Source organism: Labrus bergylta, chromosome 13 (assembly GCF_963930695.1).
Source record: "Labrus bergylta chromosome 13, fLabBer1.1, whole genome shotgun sequence".
Classification (NCBI taxonomy): Eukaryota; Metazoa; Chordata; class Actinopteri; order Labriformes; family Labridae; genus Labrus; species Labrus bergylta.
In genome coordinates, this window is record NC_089207.1 from 1,917,196 (window position 1) to 1,935,904 (window position 18,709).

The following is an 18,709-nucleotide window of genomic DNA, read 5'->3' on the forward strand; positions in this document are numbered from 1 at the left end:
AGATGTGCACACATGACACAATAGAAACTGATAATCTGCAAAAGCTGCTGTCATCTTAGTTATTGACTTATTCAACTACATACTGGATTGGTGTTGCTGAGTCCATCAGCTCGTGTACACATAAAAAAACATTTTGACATTTGATATTCTTCTTTTTTTCAACAAAGCATATAAAAAAGATAAAACCACTCATCATACAGTGTTTTCTTTTTAGTAAAAGACTGTGATAGTTCATTCTATCACATATAGATATATATAACTAGCTGCATTATTGAATAGAATAGAATAGAATTACTTTATTTATCCCAAACTGGGAAATTGTGGTGAACTGTACATTCTTTAAATACCTTAAAAAGTGCAGCATATGTGTATTAATCCACTATTTGAAATAGTTAACAACATATGCACTACTTCCTCCTGTTTCACTGACATTTGTTATTATAGAGAGAAAAGATGACTAAGCCTTTTAGTATATGTCTGTGATCTATTTTTAAGGATTTCTTGGCATCGGACATTTGGTCAATGCCAAGAAGAGAAAAATATGGTTTTGGTCTATTCAGAAGACTTTTTGATAACAACTGTAATAAAAGCATTGTTGTGCATAATTTAAAGGACAGACACAAGCAGCCTTATTTAAACTTAAATCATGACAGAAGAACAGTATGCACAAAAAACATGTACATGAGTGCAAGGTAGTGCTCAACATGTCCACCAGAGGGCAGCATCAACATGCATTAAAAGTGTCTTAAACATGCTGAGGGGACTGTTTATAATTCAAAGAGTTTTTTTTTTGTTTTTTTTAATTTGTGTGATTATGTTTGTCCTGAAATGGAAGTAAAAACTGCTCTCACTATATGTGCTGTGCAGTGCGGACGGACTTCTTATCAAAGCGCTCCACTCTGCAGCTGCATCTTGAAGCTGTAATAGTTGTCAACAATGTGTACTTATTCTGTTTCATCCTGTTAGTGTAGGGATTACAGAACATCCTGTCACTGTAAAGTCACAAGTGTTCATCAGAGGTTGTCTGTCCTGTTAAAGTGTCCTGTGAGAAAGACACTACGCTCCCTGTGTAATCATGTGTTTGATTCCTGCTGATTAGCATGCAGTGAACTGATGTTTTAACAAAAAATAAGTCATAAAAAGACAAAAAGCATCTCATAAGATGATTGTTTGTACCTGTGCATATAAAACTGGGGCTGCCTCCATGAATGAGATCATCATTGTCGGGCAGGACGAAGGGGCACCGCTGCTGCACCTCCAGGCAGTACTGACCACAGGGGATCCTCCTGCTGCAGTGCATCTGGGAGGTCTGGAAGTACTGAGAACACAGCCACGGCTTATAAACCATCTGTGTGGGAGACAGAGGGGTGAGGGCAGGGGGGGGGGGGGGGGGGGGGGGAGGGGGTGCAGAGAGAGGATATCTGAGTTAGGGAGGGGGGTTGCATTGGATGATACACACATACACATTCTCACCTATTGGTGCATCATCCATGACCTCTACAGCTATTGATTCAGTGAAGGCTGAGCAGATATCCTGCTGATCCTGAGATCCACTGTTTAATGGTGAGGCCTGTAGGGAAGTCTTCACTTAGCCAGGGAATATGCAGGATTACACAACCTTCTCTTCAGGAAACAAACGTGTTTTTAGAGCAAATACTCCCGTTTTTTTAAATGCAGAGATATACAAATTGTAGAATAAATGACAGATGGGATACTGTCTTGATACAATCTGCGACTTGTCAGCCAGTCTACTATGAAAACAGATGTTTACAGCCAGCTATCAAGGCTGGAAATGAACTTATTCACCTACCTGCCACTGTGTTTGAACCACCAGCATAATAATAACCAGCATGTATAAAATCAAACCAAGGCTTACAGTATTGAAGTAACAGGCTCTTTAATTGTTGTTTTTTATTGTTTAAATTAGTTATTTTACTTTATTATGTTAAAGGCTGGTAAAAGTTTCTAATGCAGTCATCTCTTTAAGCTCATTTAGCTGCAAAATGAACCTCGACTGAGAGGAAAGATACTACATTTGTTGTTTCAGCATGTGTTTTAAAATCATGTTACCTTCATTTACCCACCACTGTGACTGGCAAGTTGAGCAAATTCACCCGTCACTACAAAAAAAACACCCATTGGCGGAAGACTTGTGTAAATCAGTGTACTTCTTGTGATGAAAGATACAACAGAAAACTCAAAGTACTTTTTCGATTCTCTGATTTTTTGGAAATTTTCAAAATCCAAAACAAAAAAACGGCAACCAGAATTTACATTTTTAGATACTTCAAATCCATTATCACCCCTTTACCTTTTCTGAAGATTATTTCCTTTTTAATATAGATGGAAATGGAAATAACAGGAGCAAAATGTACTGTTTCATACTGAAACATTTAGAAGTGACACAAAATACAGCAACCGGTATTCCCGGGATAAAGTGCAATAAAAAAAGAGAAGGATTGTGCTAATTTCCAAACCCTGCCGCCTGTTCAAATTATGACAGAAGATAAGAACGTCAGTGAACAACGTTAACAAACAAGAACACAAGTGAATCTAAAGTGAATTGCATGTGTTGAAAACATAAAAAGAGAATACACAATGAGAAGTGTGAAAGGTAGAAGAGTAAAGTGGCTAAAATGAGTTGATTTCCTACACAGACGGCAGAATGTCCACACAGAGTTTGTCCTGAATTCATTGCGCACACAAAAAAAAACATTTTAAACTGCAAAGACAAACATTTACAGTTAAAATCAAACATGTAACTCCAGGCCAGAGTTAGTTAAAAATGATGCTGGAAAGGCTCAAAACCAATGAAGAAAAAGTGATGTATCATCATCAGATTTTGGAGATCATTTAGTAATTAGCTACAAAAAAAAAAACGGCATATGGTTAACATAACATAAGAAAACAAACACAGCATGTTTGACTTCATGTTGATGTTTGTTTGCAGTCATTTGGAATGTGTTTTTCTCACCCAATGTCTCCATTTCAAGAGTGCACAAGTGGGGACAAATGATTTACTTAGCACCTTCTTTTTCTCTTCTCCCGCGATAAGGTGGTCGCCTCATTGTGTGCTATTATCACCTGCAGAAATTAGCCGGTGTTTCCTGTGAAACGCTCCAGGGACAGCGAGGCAAGCCGGCACCTGCTGCAAGCTAATCAGCACGCCTAAAACAGTGCAGCAAAACCTTTAGATCATATCAGTACTACATGACAACTGGCTGCGATCCAGCCAAGATCTAAATCACGTTAGGTATAGTGGACTAGAAAAGGACACTTGTATTGAGGGTAAAAAAAAATGAATATGTACAGTTTTTAAAAGAAAAGCAGGGACATAAAAAAAACTCTGTTTGACTTCCTAAAACATCAGAAACATGCTTATAGATTAAAATGTATTTAATGCAAAGTCCAAGCCCTCGATCACATTCTGTCTTGTTTCCTGTAAGAAGTCATTTTGTGTCTTTACTGCTTCTAATGGTTTGATTTTACAAATTAGTCTTCTTAAACTGGAACAAATTTGATTCAGATGATGAAGTAAATGCATCAGGAAATTCTTCAAAATTCTCTCTCTGTGATTCCTGTTTGTAAAAATACTCAGACACTGAGTGTTGACATAAAACTGCAGGTTAAACTGTCAGAAGAATATAAAAGAAAAGATTATTTTGACAAGAATCTTTTGTCTCGTATTCATATACGGTTTGTACCTCTAATGGTCCTACTGGGATTTCTAGTTGTAACATTTGAAATAGCATAATATCATCCTATAAACATTGATTTAAATAACATTTAAATAACATAGTCAATGTTGAGTTGAATAATCTGATACACAAATAGAGGACTGCGAGGCATTTACATATGCATGGCTGAACATGTGCACAAACACACATCTGTACAGTAAATTGCTGCACGCTAATAATTCGATTTCCAGATGGAGATAAGGTTGGTTTATTAGACACACACACACACACACACACACACACACACACACACACACACACACACACACACACACACACACACACACACACACTGCCCTTCTCTCTAATCTATTACTGTGTGAATGTCACAAATGTAAATGTGGTCACATGACGTAATGTCACATCTTGTAAACATTAGATTAACATCCTTAAACTATTAACATCCTGTGTACGTGTGTGTGTACATGTGTGTGCTTGTCTGTGTGTTTGTCTGTGTGTGTGTGTGTGTGTGTGTGTGTGAATGCATGCACGATTGGTCTTTTCAAATTTTCCATTTTATGTCCTCCTGTTAGGACTCATGCTCGCTGCTCATGCTGTAGCCGTCAGCGTGGAAGGATAAAGACAAACTGAGAGAAATTCAGCAACATTTCACTTTGCACTAACGATATCATCATCCAGGAGTGTCGAGTAACGTCTGTTTTTGCTGTTTGTCAGGCATTTCCCGTACTCAGCAGCAGCTCAGAAAACAAAGTCAAGGTCTGTCTGGTCATTTGCACCAAGCACAGACATGAATCAAAAAATCAAAGGCTGAATAATCAAAAACATCCCAAACGAGGAGATTACCTGTAAACTGCACCTGGAGCAGCCTCACCTGGTAGTAACAGACTCAAACTAATGTCATCTTCATCTTCAAGTCAAGTCATTTTACTGAAGACTTATTCAGAAACACAACAGAAGGTTTCATGTAGTGGCGCCAAGTGACAACCTCCAGGGTTAAGAAATGAAGCCAGTGCAAGAAATGCCAAAAAAACTACAATTCCTTGAGTGTCCACTCGAGTGAGATTCCAAGAAGTAAATCATTATCATTCTGTCATTCTTTCATAAAAATGCTTTTACTCTGTAATTTTGGTAATTGTTGTTATTTTTATTTTATTAGTCTGATATTGTTGTCGGCTTGTTTACTCTCTGCCTGTTGCTTTAATCGTCTCTCTGCTTTTATTGTCTGTTGTAAAGCACTTTGTTACTTGTATAGAAAAGTGCTATACAAATAAAATATTATTATTATTATTATAAGGCACAAATTAAAATGCCCATTTTTATAGCGAAAAATACACTTGTTAAAAGCCTAGAACAGAAAACAATTTTTATCTTTGCAGCTCCTTTTTCCACTCAGGGCTATATTATTGGTGCTGACTTTTTCTATAATCCAGCTGTGTAAGACATATTAAGATTTTAAAGGAGCAATACGTAAGATAGCTACTGAATTAAATCATAAAATGGCCTTACTATACCATCAGACATGAAGGAAACATGCTATGCTAAAGTGCTAGCCTCTCTGACAACAAAGCAGCAGTCAGTATGTCTTTCTTCTGAGTTTCCATTGTGGTCCAGAATGGTCTGTTTTTGTTGTAACCAGAGAAGGAAGGCGATTTGACAGCACCCCCACACGGCCGTTTTGGACACCCCTCTGTTTTCCAGGAAAATGGCAAACCAACAGGTGTTGCAGCAATGGAAGCGGGAAAGCAAACTGGTTCAGATTTAACTGAGTCTACCTGACCTTAAAAGCCTCAGCATCAAGCTCCAAGAGCAGAAACGTTTGAAAAAACGTATAAAGAGGATAAAACGCAAAGTTTCAAGGACCATGCAGAGCTGGTTAAAGACTGAGGGGGCGCTGTCAAGTCGGAAGTGACGTTGATGCAAAACCTCCCTCTCTCTCTTTATATCCAGTACATATACAGTATATATATATATATATATATATTTATACTTATTGTAACATATACAATAATATGGCTTGCTGTGCTCTTTGCAGCATTGATGTGCTGTCCAACAAGTCTGTGCTGCAGATTTGTAGGTTTCAGTTAAACTGCCCTTTCCTACCTATTTGTAAGCTTGTTCAATGTTGTTGTCGTATATCGATTTATTTTTGGTGGATGGGAGTCAGAGTTGTTGTTGGCTTGTCCTCTGAGAGATTACAGGCATTTAGATTATTTAAAGTTGTTCGGTCACTTACTACTCTCTCACTCAACTTTTGGGCTCTCTGGTTTTGGTTAGTGGTCAGCTATACTACCACAAATAGAATCTCATTCTGTTGGCAAACAAACGAATACAGGGGCACAGGCTGTATAAATGTGTTAACTTGTCATCTGTCAATCCCACGCAAATCACCAGCTTCACCCACTCCTCCAAATATGGTCACTTCTTCCCCCCAGAAAAACAACATGTCAGCTGGTATGTTGAACATATGTATATACTTACACCTGGTCACAACACATTAGTGATCATAACATCGTTACAAAAATAATTAACAAAAGAAAAATGAAACAGAAAACATTAAAATTGTTACATCTGGGGTTGCATGCCATCACCTCATTATTTATCATTAAACATAATTAAAATTAATAGTTTTGTCATTTAAAAGAGCAGGGTTGTCATCACAGGGGTGTGTCTGAGTGCGTATGTGTTTCTAAAAGGGGGTTGACAAACCAATGGGTGATGTCACAAAGGCTACGTCCATCATTTAGTTGGTGGGTGACACCTAGACTGTGCAAAAAAAAAAAAAAGACAAGCATGTCCTTTGAAACTGAAAGTAGACTTGTAGTAGTCAAATATCTATAAGTAGTAGAATATCAGCCTGAAGTGCAACAGATGTGCTGTGAAACCAACTGCTCTTCTTGGACCTCGGCCACACAGTCATGTCCTTTTGCACTCAGTCTCAGAAGCCCACTGCTGTTACTGCTGCTGCTCTGCTCCCTCACCTATCAGTCTACTGTAGAGCCATGACTAGTAGTTTATCATCCTGCTGTCAAATCTGAGAGAGAGGGAGCTAGCAGGAGGAGTGTCATGATAGGGATACTGTTAGGATGGACTCTTTCTCTCCTTTTTATAACTTCCTTCAGTCTGCTGTTTTTTTTCTCAACCCCCTCAGGGAGAGAATAAAACACTGCCGTCTCCTCAATCAGCGAGTTAGAGGTCAGCCAGCTGGCTCTCAAATTTTTGACTCTCCTCTTTCTGTCACCTTTCACTTCCTTTTTACATCTTCCTTTCCCCTTCGCTGTCCTAACTAATGTCATTGTGTCTTCTTGACGTCTGGGGGGGGGCAGTGATACTGTCTCACTACACAGGCCTCATGGTTAGATTTATAGATGATGCTTGTTATCCCCTTATTCAACTGACACATCTATACATGTGTAAAGCCAGTGATGGAGGGGACACAGCACAGCAGTTCTCTTAAACTTACATTTACTCTTCTACACATTTTAATGTTTCCAAGTATGCAGGTGAAACAGGTACTTTCATTGCATGCATTACAGGAAAGCATTTCAACAGTCACACACTATTGACCTGCTAAACGTTCCTCTGACGCTCCAACACTCTGTCTGCTGTCTCCTTTGTCATATCTGTCATTTTCATTGAAATATGTTTACGCAGCCTGGAAAAAGCCTCCATACGGGCCGAAGTTATGTATTTCTACTCAGGCTCTCATTGGCTGTATGGCTGAAGAGTACAGTAGACCTTCAGATGGTTTACTTAAAAAACGATTGTTAGTCGGGGGTCTGACAGATGCGTAGATTGTGGTTATAGTGTGTTTGTTGGATCTTAATTCGTTCTGCAGATCTGAAATAGTTCACATAGACAGATTCACAGAAGAAGAAGCTTTTTAGTGATGTATGGCATGAGTGATAAACACAGAACAGAAGGTGTTTAAAGGACGGCTATAATGAGAAAAGACACCTACAGCCAGCAGGTACATTTGATGTACATGAATAGACTTATGGGAAAGAACAAATGTTTAAACTTGGCTGCTTTTTGGGTTGAAGATTTTTTGTGGATGGTTACAAACCCCAATTCCTGTTTCCAGCTTCAGTTTGTGAGCTGAGTGAAGTCAAGACACAACTACTCCACTTTCAAATGACAACTTTGTGGTTGTCTGAATTTCATGATACCAGCAGAAAGGACAGTGAACAATTAGAATGAGTGGAGTCTCAGAGCTTGTGCTCACTGTTACAGTAAAGCCATCAGGAACTTTTCCTTGTTTTCACTGAAAAATAGACAGATAGATAGATAGATAGATAGATAGATAGATAGATAGATAGATAGATAGATAGAAAATACTTTATTGTCGGACGTAGTCTGAAATTTGTCTTGCATCACAGCGGCTCCATTTGCGGCACAACAATTAAGACAGGAAACAAAGATACAAACATTTGCCACAGCACTCAAACGCCAAACAAATACCCAGAGGCCCTAAACGTGCTTTGATCGAGGATTCAGCTCCACATTCAATTTTAGGATTGATTGGTGAACAGTGTTTCAGTCTTAACCTTCTTAAAACGTGGGACCCTGTATCTCCGGTTTGATGGTCATAGTTCATACGCTGTGTTCAGAGCGTGGTCAGGGTCAGAGGCGATGCAGTTAGCCAGCCTTAACGTACTAACTGCATCGCTTCTGATAAATAAAAAGTGATCAAAGCGGGATTAAAGATTATATTTTGGACACATGTATGTGATAGTACAATCCAAATCGTTGGCTCTAAACTGAACATTATCTTTGATTTTCAAATTAGATTTCCAAAATGTTTCATCCCCCCCCCCGCCCCACTCTCTCTCCTCTGGTTGTCTTGCCTGTTGGTGATGAGACTCAGCTGTCTCTTGGATTGGATTATTTCATAACGATTAGACTAATAAGGTTGTAATTGATGGAGGGCCTCTTCCTGCCCTGTGGTATTGGTTTTAAGTGGCCCCGGATGGCCCTTCCTTGTCAGTGCCTTGTCTTTAATGTTTTATCTGGACTTGTGGTCGGGGCTAAACTGCTGACACAGGCTGAGGGAGCAGCTAGCAACAGACCAGATTACTGCAACTCATTTGTCTTCAGCCATGCGGTACACAGTACAGCCGAGAAGCACGGAGACACATAAACACAAACAGAGCCTCAGGAGACGCCTTGTCAATTACAACTAACACAGCCATTCACTGCTACGCTGCATTGAGGCTATCCTATTCACATTCATCCTCTCTTTTGCTCCTTTGTTCAAATGATTTGTAAAAAAGGAGAGCTAAAAATAAAAAATAAAATGATGAATACAAAAAAAGAGAAGTCAAGCTTAGCCTCATCGTTTCTGATTCATGTTGGTTTAAACCAAAAAACGGGGGCCCGTTTTGTTAAGTCTTCAGATCATTAAACTTGCTTAAATTGATTCTCAAAAACATCAGGCCACATCAGCCATCATATGAACCACAACTAAAGTGGTCACTAACTCACAAACTTAAACATGTTCTAAGAGTAAGCGATGATAATGTGAGGCTTGGAATTGAACCCCCTCTGGGTGAATAGGACCCCGATGCAAAAAGGAGGGGTCTTGTCTCACCCTGAAGGGGTTAATACACTGCACGGTACTGCGTCCATGGCAACAGTAAACTCTGTTGCCTTCATAATAGTAGCTGAACAAGCTTTCATCACTCACATTGAACTGAACATTTCTGCATATGTTGGAGTCTGTTGACATTTTCTTTTCCGTCCAGCGGTCTTTACAGCGCGTTCCGTAACACATGTCGTTATGTGTTTACTTCAAGTGCCATCTTCCCGTTTCTCCCGTTTGTAGATTTCTCTGTCATAGCAGCTTTAACCTCTTTTAACCTCTTTTCACAGCAGTAAACACACCAATGTTAAATTAACCCGGTTTCTTCCTGCAGATTTGATATAATTATTACAGTTTGTCCTTTAGAGTCCGTAATAAGAGCGTAGTAACCGTAGTAACCGTAGTAACCCGCTTTTCTTAGTAACGGTTTGTTCTTCTAACAACGGGGCTCTATAAAGGGATAGAGCCCCGTTGGTGTGTGTAATTGGCCAATCAGAGTCAAATATTTCACACTGACTTGTGATAAATTGTGTAAGGCCGTGTGTCCACCTGGAATTTTTTTCCAGGCTAAAAAGTTGCTGGCTGTGCGCTCGGGGGCGCTTGAATGAAGCGTTTGTTCGCTAAGATAAAAGTGCTGCTCTGTTGGTTTTTTACTGAATGTTTTCTATTTGAAATAGTCCTTTCCTATAATATGAGCATCAAATGGAGGATGCTTGCCGACCTGCTTTGTCGGAATAATCTTAATACCATGACGACCTCGCTATCACAGCAATTGTGACTCTTTGTTTAAGCCTTAACTCATATTTAAAGCTTTAAAGGCTTTATATGTGATTTTTTGATCCAGCAGATGTCGCCCTTGAGCACCAGCATGAAACCAAAACAACTGGCGCTGCATTGTTGTGTTAGCATGCTAATGCTAGCGATCTTTATTCTGCTGGTATCTTCACACTGCATGTAAATTTACCTGAAATGAGCGTGATCTAGAAACACAGTTAAGCAGTGAGTACAGTATGTTATTCTTCTTTTCTCTAGTCCCTCAATTAAACAACTTTTATACACGAGGGGAGGAGTCAGCCGGCCGTCCGGGCGATGTAAACAAAGTGAAGATAGGACTCTGAAAACTCTGAAAACATCACAGACAGTGGGACTCGGGTGTTACACCCATTGTAGACAGTCATGACTCACAGAGTTATTTTCAGAGGAGATACTTGATTTCTACATTTCAGTGTGAAAAATCACATATAAAGACTTTAAATACATTAATGGTGGCTATGCACTGTATCCTATCTATTTCAGAAGATGTAATTTGACGTAATCCATCCACAGAAACTCAGATGATCATTCTCCTTTCTCTCTGAAATGAGCAGTCCATTCAAGCAGTGACACTATGGCAGTCCTGCTGTAAGGGGTCACATAGAGGGTGTTCTTAAGTGGGAGCGGGCGTGTAAACCATAATTTCTATTCCTACAGCAGCAGTAGCAGCAAAGCCTCATGGGAGTCCCCCCTTCAACAAGGGGCTGTAGGGTCGACCTGAAAAAGGTTAGTCCAAATATATGAAAAACAACATGCCCATTTGCATGGGCAAACAAACGATCATCCATGGCTAAACAACGTTGATAAGTCAATGAGTGTAATCGAGCGTGAACTCAAACACAAAGAAAAAAAATACACCAAGGAAAAAAGCATGAATAATCAACTCAATGTGATTGCAGAAATACCATGCTAACTTAAGCGGATAACATTTAATTGGCTGTGATGTCCTTGTGTCTGTATAATATAAATAATGTATGTGCCTGCGGTGCAAACACCTGGCAAGCATACAAACAGCAATCAGCAGTGGTTATATGGAGGAAATGTAACGTAGCTAATGATCCAAACAACAAGACAGACGCAAAATAAAACAGGCCGGATCAGCCAAGACGATGACAGCGTAATAATGAAACAAAAAGAAGCAGCAGGACTGAAGGAACACACAATACACCGACTGTAAATAAAGTCACGCAGAAAGCACTCGTACAGCTCCCTGAGAGGCTCCTATTCAACAGCTTCTGTTGCATGTAAATGACGGTTTTCTCTATAATGACCCACCTGCTATTTGGAGTGCATGCACACAAAGAATATGAAGAAACACACACACACAAACATTGACAGCTGCTGTCACCACCTCATCGTTCATTATGGGCTGCTCATTTTGGCAAAAAAAAAAGGCATGCTAATAGCCCCACCATACTCTGAAGAGTGTGGTGGGGGGGGGGGGAGGGGATTGAGTTCTGATTTTTTTTTAAATCAAAAATTCTGAGAAAAAAATCTCTGAAAAAAATTCCTTCAGTAGCCCTCATCCTTTTTGTAAAAAAAAAGAGAAGAGGGAGAGAGAGAGAGAGAGAGAGAGAGACTTTTCTATAAATAGAATTGGCTTTACATCAGAGAGCCAGGAAGAACAAGGAGACATGAGATCATGACATGGATAAAATAAAAATGACTTGTGGCCACGAGTTAAGTAAGATAATTACTGTTAGTCATCTTCATGTAGAGGCTGTGCATCGTTTGCTTAAGCGGGGATATGATTCTTCAGTATTTATCTGGAATGCAGGTTACACATTGACATCAGAGTCATGTTAAACAAAGTTAGATAGCAGAGAGAGAGAGAGAGAGAGAGAGAGAGAGAGAGAGAGAGAGAGAGAGATGATAGACAAACAAACAGAACAACAAATAAAACAACAACACCAATGAACAGGATAGATTTGTAGCTACATAGCCAGTAGTACTGGAAGCTCCTTCAGTGAGCGATTAGTGATGCCTTAATGTTCCACTGAACGGCTCAGGAGCTCCTCTGTTCCTGCAGCAGTCCGATATTATAATGAACATTTTGAGTTTCTGACTCATGGCTGTACATGATTATTCAAATGGTTTCAGTGGTGTTTGTTATTTATGTACTTGTTGTGTACTGTGATGTACTGTAGATATTGTTTGTTGTGTATGAACTGACCAGGTGATAAATGAGTTTCCTCGCTGGGGATCAATAAAGTTTTCTAATCTAAGGGTAAAAAGTATGTGTGCAATAGGAGTAACAACAAAATATAACACAGTTTTAGACCAACCATTTTACCAGTGCCACTGACCATTGAGCTCAAACTGGAGCCGGCCGATAATATCTGCCGATATGAGCTTATCCAGTGACTATCTGTATCGGCTTATTTTATTGCAGATATGCACCGATTTACTCGATTTATTCACTAGTCCAAATCAAATTCATTTGAGTTTCATTGTATTACACCAGCAGCTCTCTTTAACCAGCAGAGGGCGCTATATGGACTACAACAATCATTATCACCATCCAGAGTGTCAAGCGGTGATGCACAGTACATGCACAGTTAATTTCCAGCTGAGTGACCATCTTGTCTTCCTTATACTGTAAATCTTTTCCACAAGTGTTTGATAACTGCATCTGAGGGATCAATGCAATAAATGTGTATATCAATCTCATCTCCACGGATCATACATGTATCTAAGACAGATATCGGCCGATATATCGGATCAGATTTTTTCTCTCCCTAGGGTTCCCACTCTTTTCCACAGATCATTTTCCAGGACTTTTCCACGACATTTTCAGCAATGATCGAGCCACACCAATATTAACATCTTTACCAAGGTTAACCACACCCACTGTGAGCTACCGCTACAAAGGTATGTTAATGTGCTGACCTCAAACCGAGGAGAAAACACAAGTATACCTGTTTTACTCTCACGTTTTTTTTTCTCTCTTTTTGTGAAAAATCTTTTCTCTCATCCTCTCAACTAAATTGTAAATAAAGATCCACTTTTGACACAAGGGGGGGGGTGGAGCCATTACATTATATATAGACTTCCGTTCAATCTGCGTTAATGATAGGAGAGTAGGAGAGTGTTCGTTCAACACGTGATTTTCCATGATATTTTACTTTTTCTCTCATTTTCCAGGTGTTTTCCAATACTGGAAAATTAGTCAATTGTTTTCCAGGACGAGTGGGAACCCTGCTAATATAGAACTTGGTGTCGGCCCCAAACATTCCATATCGGTCGGTGGGGCCCTAGCTGACAGATGTTAACACAAACTGTTGAGTGCCCATCACGCACAGGGAGCACAAAGTTCTTATGTATTGCAATTCTCAAATACAAGTACAAGACAGAGTTCTGAGTCCTGAATAGTGAAATAGCAGCGGTACAGGGTTACATTAAAAATGAATGCTTGAAAGATACGGTCATGGAAGCGTTTGAATAATTAAGGAATAAAGAATGAATTTCCTCCATGCACGAGCATGAGCCTACATGAGAGTGTCAGAACCGACATCTTTTCTAAACATTCATCGACAGACCTGAAAGGGGATGAAGCACCTGGATTAAGTCCCTCTTTTTCTGGTACGTCTTATTCTTAATAAATATATAAATTCCTGTTGCAACCAGCCTGCCTTAACCAGATATATTGATTGACAATTTCAGGTCAGGAGATAGGTGTGTTCCTGGGCGATCCCCTCTACCCCTCCCTCTCTACTGGTTTCCTGCCACAGTGTGAGCTCTGTGTGGGCACGCACACTCATGCATGAAGGCACTCAGCAGTCAGCATGACTCATGTCAGTGTGATGAGCTACTTACAGGCAGACGTCAGGTATGTGGCCAAACAAAGTCTAATTGTCATTTTATCCTGATATTGATGCACTTTAGGAACTGCTTGACACTAAACGGTGAGAGAGGGCTGCACAAACAAAGTGCCTTTAGTCCAAATCACTGAAAGCTTCACACTGCATGCCAACGGCTCACACACTCATTCATTCACTGATAGCAGAGGTATGCAAGCTGTAAACCTGCCTTTTAGGATCTAGGCCAAAAGCCTGGCGTACACTGCACAAATGTATAAAAGTCGTGGTTGAATGTCAGCTCAAACTATACAACTGAGTCTTTTACAAAGCATGACCAAAGCTCACGCTTGATGTGCTCATACTGTACGACTCTGTTCGATTGTCAGCAGCTACCTGAGTGCGAGTACGAGTGAAATCGGGACGGAGTTGAAGTCAGTATTTCAGTTGTCTCAAAAGTAAAGCTTAAATACACACAGACAGAAACGCTCCCACTTTCTAACACAGTCCCCTTTGCAGTTTTTCAAAATAAAAGCACATTATATTTGAAGACCGGAAATAAAGAGACTGAGGCATAAGGCAATAAGGCAATAAGAAAAGCAAAATAAAAGCATCACAAAGAGCAGTTTTGAATCTCGTTTTTAGAACTAACTGGGTTACTCACAATGGATGTTCATATAGTTAGTGTCTAATTATTATGTTTTGTAACTTTGTCTTGTTGTATGATGTGTCAGCTGACATTAGTTATCGGACATTAAATGAAACAGAATGTGTTGATTTGCTAGAGGGTGGTAATATACTAGCATTAGAACACCTGCACTTTTAAACTTGCTGCTCCACCCCTGCCCATAGCATCGCCAAGCTAACAAGCAGCTAAATCAACCCGTTAGCTGGAGGTCCACAGCTACAGTATGTGCTGCCAACATTTCTCTCGTACTTATCTTTGCTGATAGGAGGGGGAAGACGCATCTTACAGTCATGTCTGCTGTTGCCATCATGCGTTCAGACACTGTCTGCAAGTTTGGCACATGGGTACTCAGGAATAAAGTCTTGAAGTTAGAGAATTGGCTCATTACTCTGCTCTCACTGTGAGTGTATGCAGTGGTACTACCAAAATTTCAAAGCACATAAATGTTTTACATTATACACGTCATGGCCTGTAGTGAATCCATGACTGTACACAGACAGCTTAATGCAGACTTATGCCTGATTTCTACTTCTGTGTTGAATCTACACAGTCGTGGTCTACGCCATCATGCGTTGGTGTTTGGACAAAGATCTGCAATATTCTGCGATTTCTATGCTACTTTATATCACCAGTTTCCGTTCAGCCACACTCTGTTTGTGTAAAGGAAACCTTGGTGACTGAAACCAAGCATATTATGTTGGAGTTGTGGCTAGTACATAGAGTAGCACCTGATTATACTGCAATTAATGCAAAGAAGAGAGTAGACCTCGGAGGGGGTGAAATTACGGCTGATGCAGGAAAAACGATGATACCAGTGGAACAATCACAGGGCTTGTATTCTGTGTCGTATTGATGCATAGTTGCATTTTTGAGGAGGTCTGCATCAGGCTATGTAGGCCTCTGTGTAAGTACAGGGCTACACAAACCTTTGGCGTTGATTTGATGCAGAAATATGAATCAGGCCATAGAAGATTAGAGATGAAAACTCTGCCATGAGAACACAGTGACAGAGAGAGTGTCAAAGGAAGATACAGCGGTGAGAAATTATGGATGAGAAGATGGAGATGGATGATGAAGAAGAAGAAAGAGGACATTTCCTGCAGCACATCCATATGCAAAAAACATTTGCCCTAAAAACTCATTTTGTTGATTAATCAAGGTTATCTGGATGTAATTCATTGGAACTGTCATGCTGACACTTACACTGATAATTAATTTGACAAAGATAATTATCAGCAAGATGGGCCGCACTGTGAGTGAGAGTGATGAATCAACACCCACTGCAGTAATACGGCCTGCTGCTAGATGTAACCGACCATGCTAGTGTTCATGTGTGGCTGAGGTATCATTCTGTGGGGTCACATTCCTCTACCCCCAGCAGTGCAGAGTTTCATTATAGCAAAACTGCTATAAAAATAGAACAGATTGATATTTTTTTCTACTTTTTTCTACATACATCTCTTAAACAACTTCAGCCCTGCTCAAAATTACCAAACATTCAATCATTTTTAGTAATTTAACCCTTTAAATGCCAGTCTGATTACTTGATGTCACTGTTGTTATTTAAGAAAAAAACACAAAAATGAGTTATTTTCCATATAACATATATTTGGTGGCTGGGGGATTTTTTAAAAATCAATCTTGGATATGTCAAAGATTATGCAAAATATTGACTTTGATGCATTGTTAGTTTTTGTGTAGCATCAGATTTAAAATGTAGTTCCCTGTTTTGACAATGGAGGGCAAAAATGTTCAATTTACAAAAACTGCTATAAAAATAGAACAGATTGATATTTTTTCTACTTTTTTTGCATAAATCTTTTAAACAACTCCAGCCCTGCTCCAAAATATCAAACATTGAATAATTATCCGGAATCTAACCCTTTAAATGCCAGTTTGAGTACATGATTCTAGTGACTTAAGAGGGTAGTAAACATGTTTCACAGTGTTCTATTGATCTATTAAAAGAGAGAGTCTTTCTTACAAAAAATGGTGCCATACGCATTAACACAGACAAAATGATGACCAGATGAAGAGGAAACATTTGACCAAATGAGGGTTAAACTTATTTTAATTATTTTTCATTTGAATTCTTTATGGTTTTTAAAGGCATGCACATTATTTTTTCTTTCCAGGTTACATGAACACATTCATGAAGCATTCATTTAAAAATGTAGGCAGACTTCACTGCTTCAATACAGGGACCAAAAACAAATATATAGCAATACAGTCAGAAGGAAAAATAAAGCAAACAAACATATTTCAACAATGAAAAGAACATGAATGAAACCGTATCCAGAATCAGAGAAACCAGTCATAGAAACTACTGTGTGTCATTATTCAGGATTCCATAGTCACACAGACAACTCAAACCTCTTTAGACCTTTCCAGTCCCAGAACCAGCCGTGCAAACTGATGTATAAATAAACCAGTTTATGTTTAATCACTACAGCAGAGACAGCCTCAAAAATGTGTAATTCCTGATGCTCTTGTTTTCCTTTTTTTGTTTTCTATCTAAACTCTATGTCAAATAATATTAAATGTCAAAATGTAAAAAAAATGTAACATTACCATTCCAAAAGAACAAATCTTTATGCGTTACATTAACGCGCCCTGGACTTTAAAAATGTATCTTCTTTACATGCACTCTGTGAGTCGTTACACACACTAAGACTTTTTCTCATAGTCCACTGCACAGCTCCTACATGTCACCTTTTGTACATTTTGTGTTTTTTATTGTTCATATTTTACATTTTTTAATTCTATTTTATATATTGTAATATCTTCTTATTCTGTATTATTTAAGTTGTTGCTAGTTCTGCTTTATTTCCTTGTTAATTGTTTAGCACCAATACACCAAGTCAGATTCCTTGTATGTGTAAATGTACTTGGCAATAAACCCAGATTCTGATTCTGATTCTGATTCTGATTCTGATCCTGATTCTGATTCTGATTCCGATTCTGACTCTGATTCTGATGGTAAGTTCCTGAATTATTTAGTGATGTTTAGGGGCGATTTAATTGTGTAAGCTAGTAAATGTAATAATTTCTCTATTTGTGTGAGTTTTCTAACAGCTCTTTAAACCATCAGTTCAAATGCACCGTCTGTAACTATAGGAACAAACATAACCATAAAACCATGAATGCAGATTATCAGAGAGAGAAATCCCCTTTCTCTTTGCAGAGCTGCTTTCTCTCCTGCTGTTTTCAATCCAGGCCAGCCCACCTCAACCCTGCTCCATCCCCCTTGTCTCCCTCTGCAGTGTGTACTGCAGTAGTTGGATGAAAAATGGCCTGGATTGGGGGTGGGGGGGGGGGGTGTGTGTGCTGGTGCAAGGTTGCTAGCAGAGACATAACAGATACACACACTCACCTTCAGATACACAATGTGCTACCTTTCTAGCTTGGCTCCTCTGCCTTGCTCTCTTTCTGTCTCTTTTACAGGTAAAGTGCACACACACACACACACACACACACACACACACACACACACACACACACACACACACACACACACACAGAGAGAAGGGATAGAGACACACAAGCAGAGACCGTGTGTCAGCACGTCTGCACAGTATTAATAACCTACAGATGTAGGAGGCTAGTTATCAGATGGTTTTCCTGATACTGCTGACCCCATGTCAGACCCATTCTTAAGCCTCTTAAGGGGGGGGGGGGTCCCTTGTCCTAAATTGGCCTCCTACTTTTTCACCTACATACCTTGCTTTAGAGATGTGGCACTGCAATCCACACTGCAGTTAATTGATTTCTTCTATTTGACGTATACAAGCAGGCATGTGTGTGCACGCAAAATACACAAAATCTTTCCCCCTCAGATGTTTTTGTGTTTGCATCCTCATAAAAGGAAAAATCATCCCATCCCTGTCTCCAGGGACAGACCACAGCGATAAAGTCAGGGAGAGAGAAAAAAAAAAAAAGAAGGAAATCTTCAAAGGGTGTCACTGAAGTTTATCTCTGTGTTTGGTTGGGGGAGGGGAATCAGAGCTTTGTTCAAAGCCAAACAGGAGGGGGAAAAAACTGTATCTTTTAATTAAAAGTGAAATTGAAGGTAAGATCCATGGAAAGCAGAGAAGAAGGAAGTGGAGGAACAGGAGAGGGAAAGAGCCAGTCAAAT

At 39.5% G+C, this 18,709-nt stretch overlaps 1 protein-coding gene across 1 annotated transcript in view; it reads right to left on the reverse strand.

Moving 5' to 3' along the window:
* The window catches only part of LOC109998567 (NALCN channel auxiliary factor 1), a 107,626-nt gene that overhangs the window by 7,663 nt on the left and 81,254 nt on the right, over positions 1-18,709 (reverse strand). Inside the window, exon 2 of the mRNA XM_020653459.2 lies at positions 1,177-1,348. Within this exon, the coding sequence (XP_020509115.1) occupies positions 1,177-1,348 (172 nt within the window). The remainder of the gene's footprint in view (positions 1-1,176; positions 1,349-18,709) is intronic.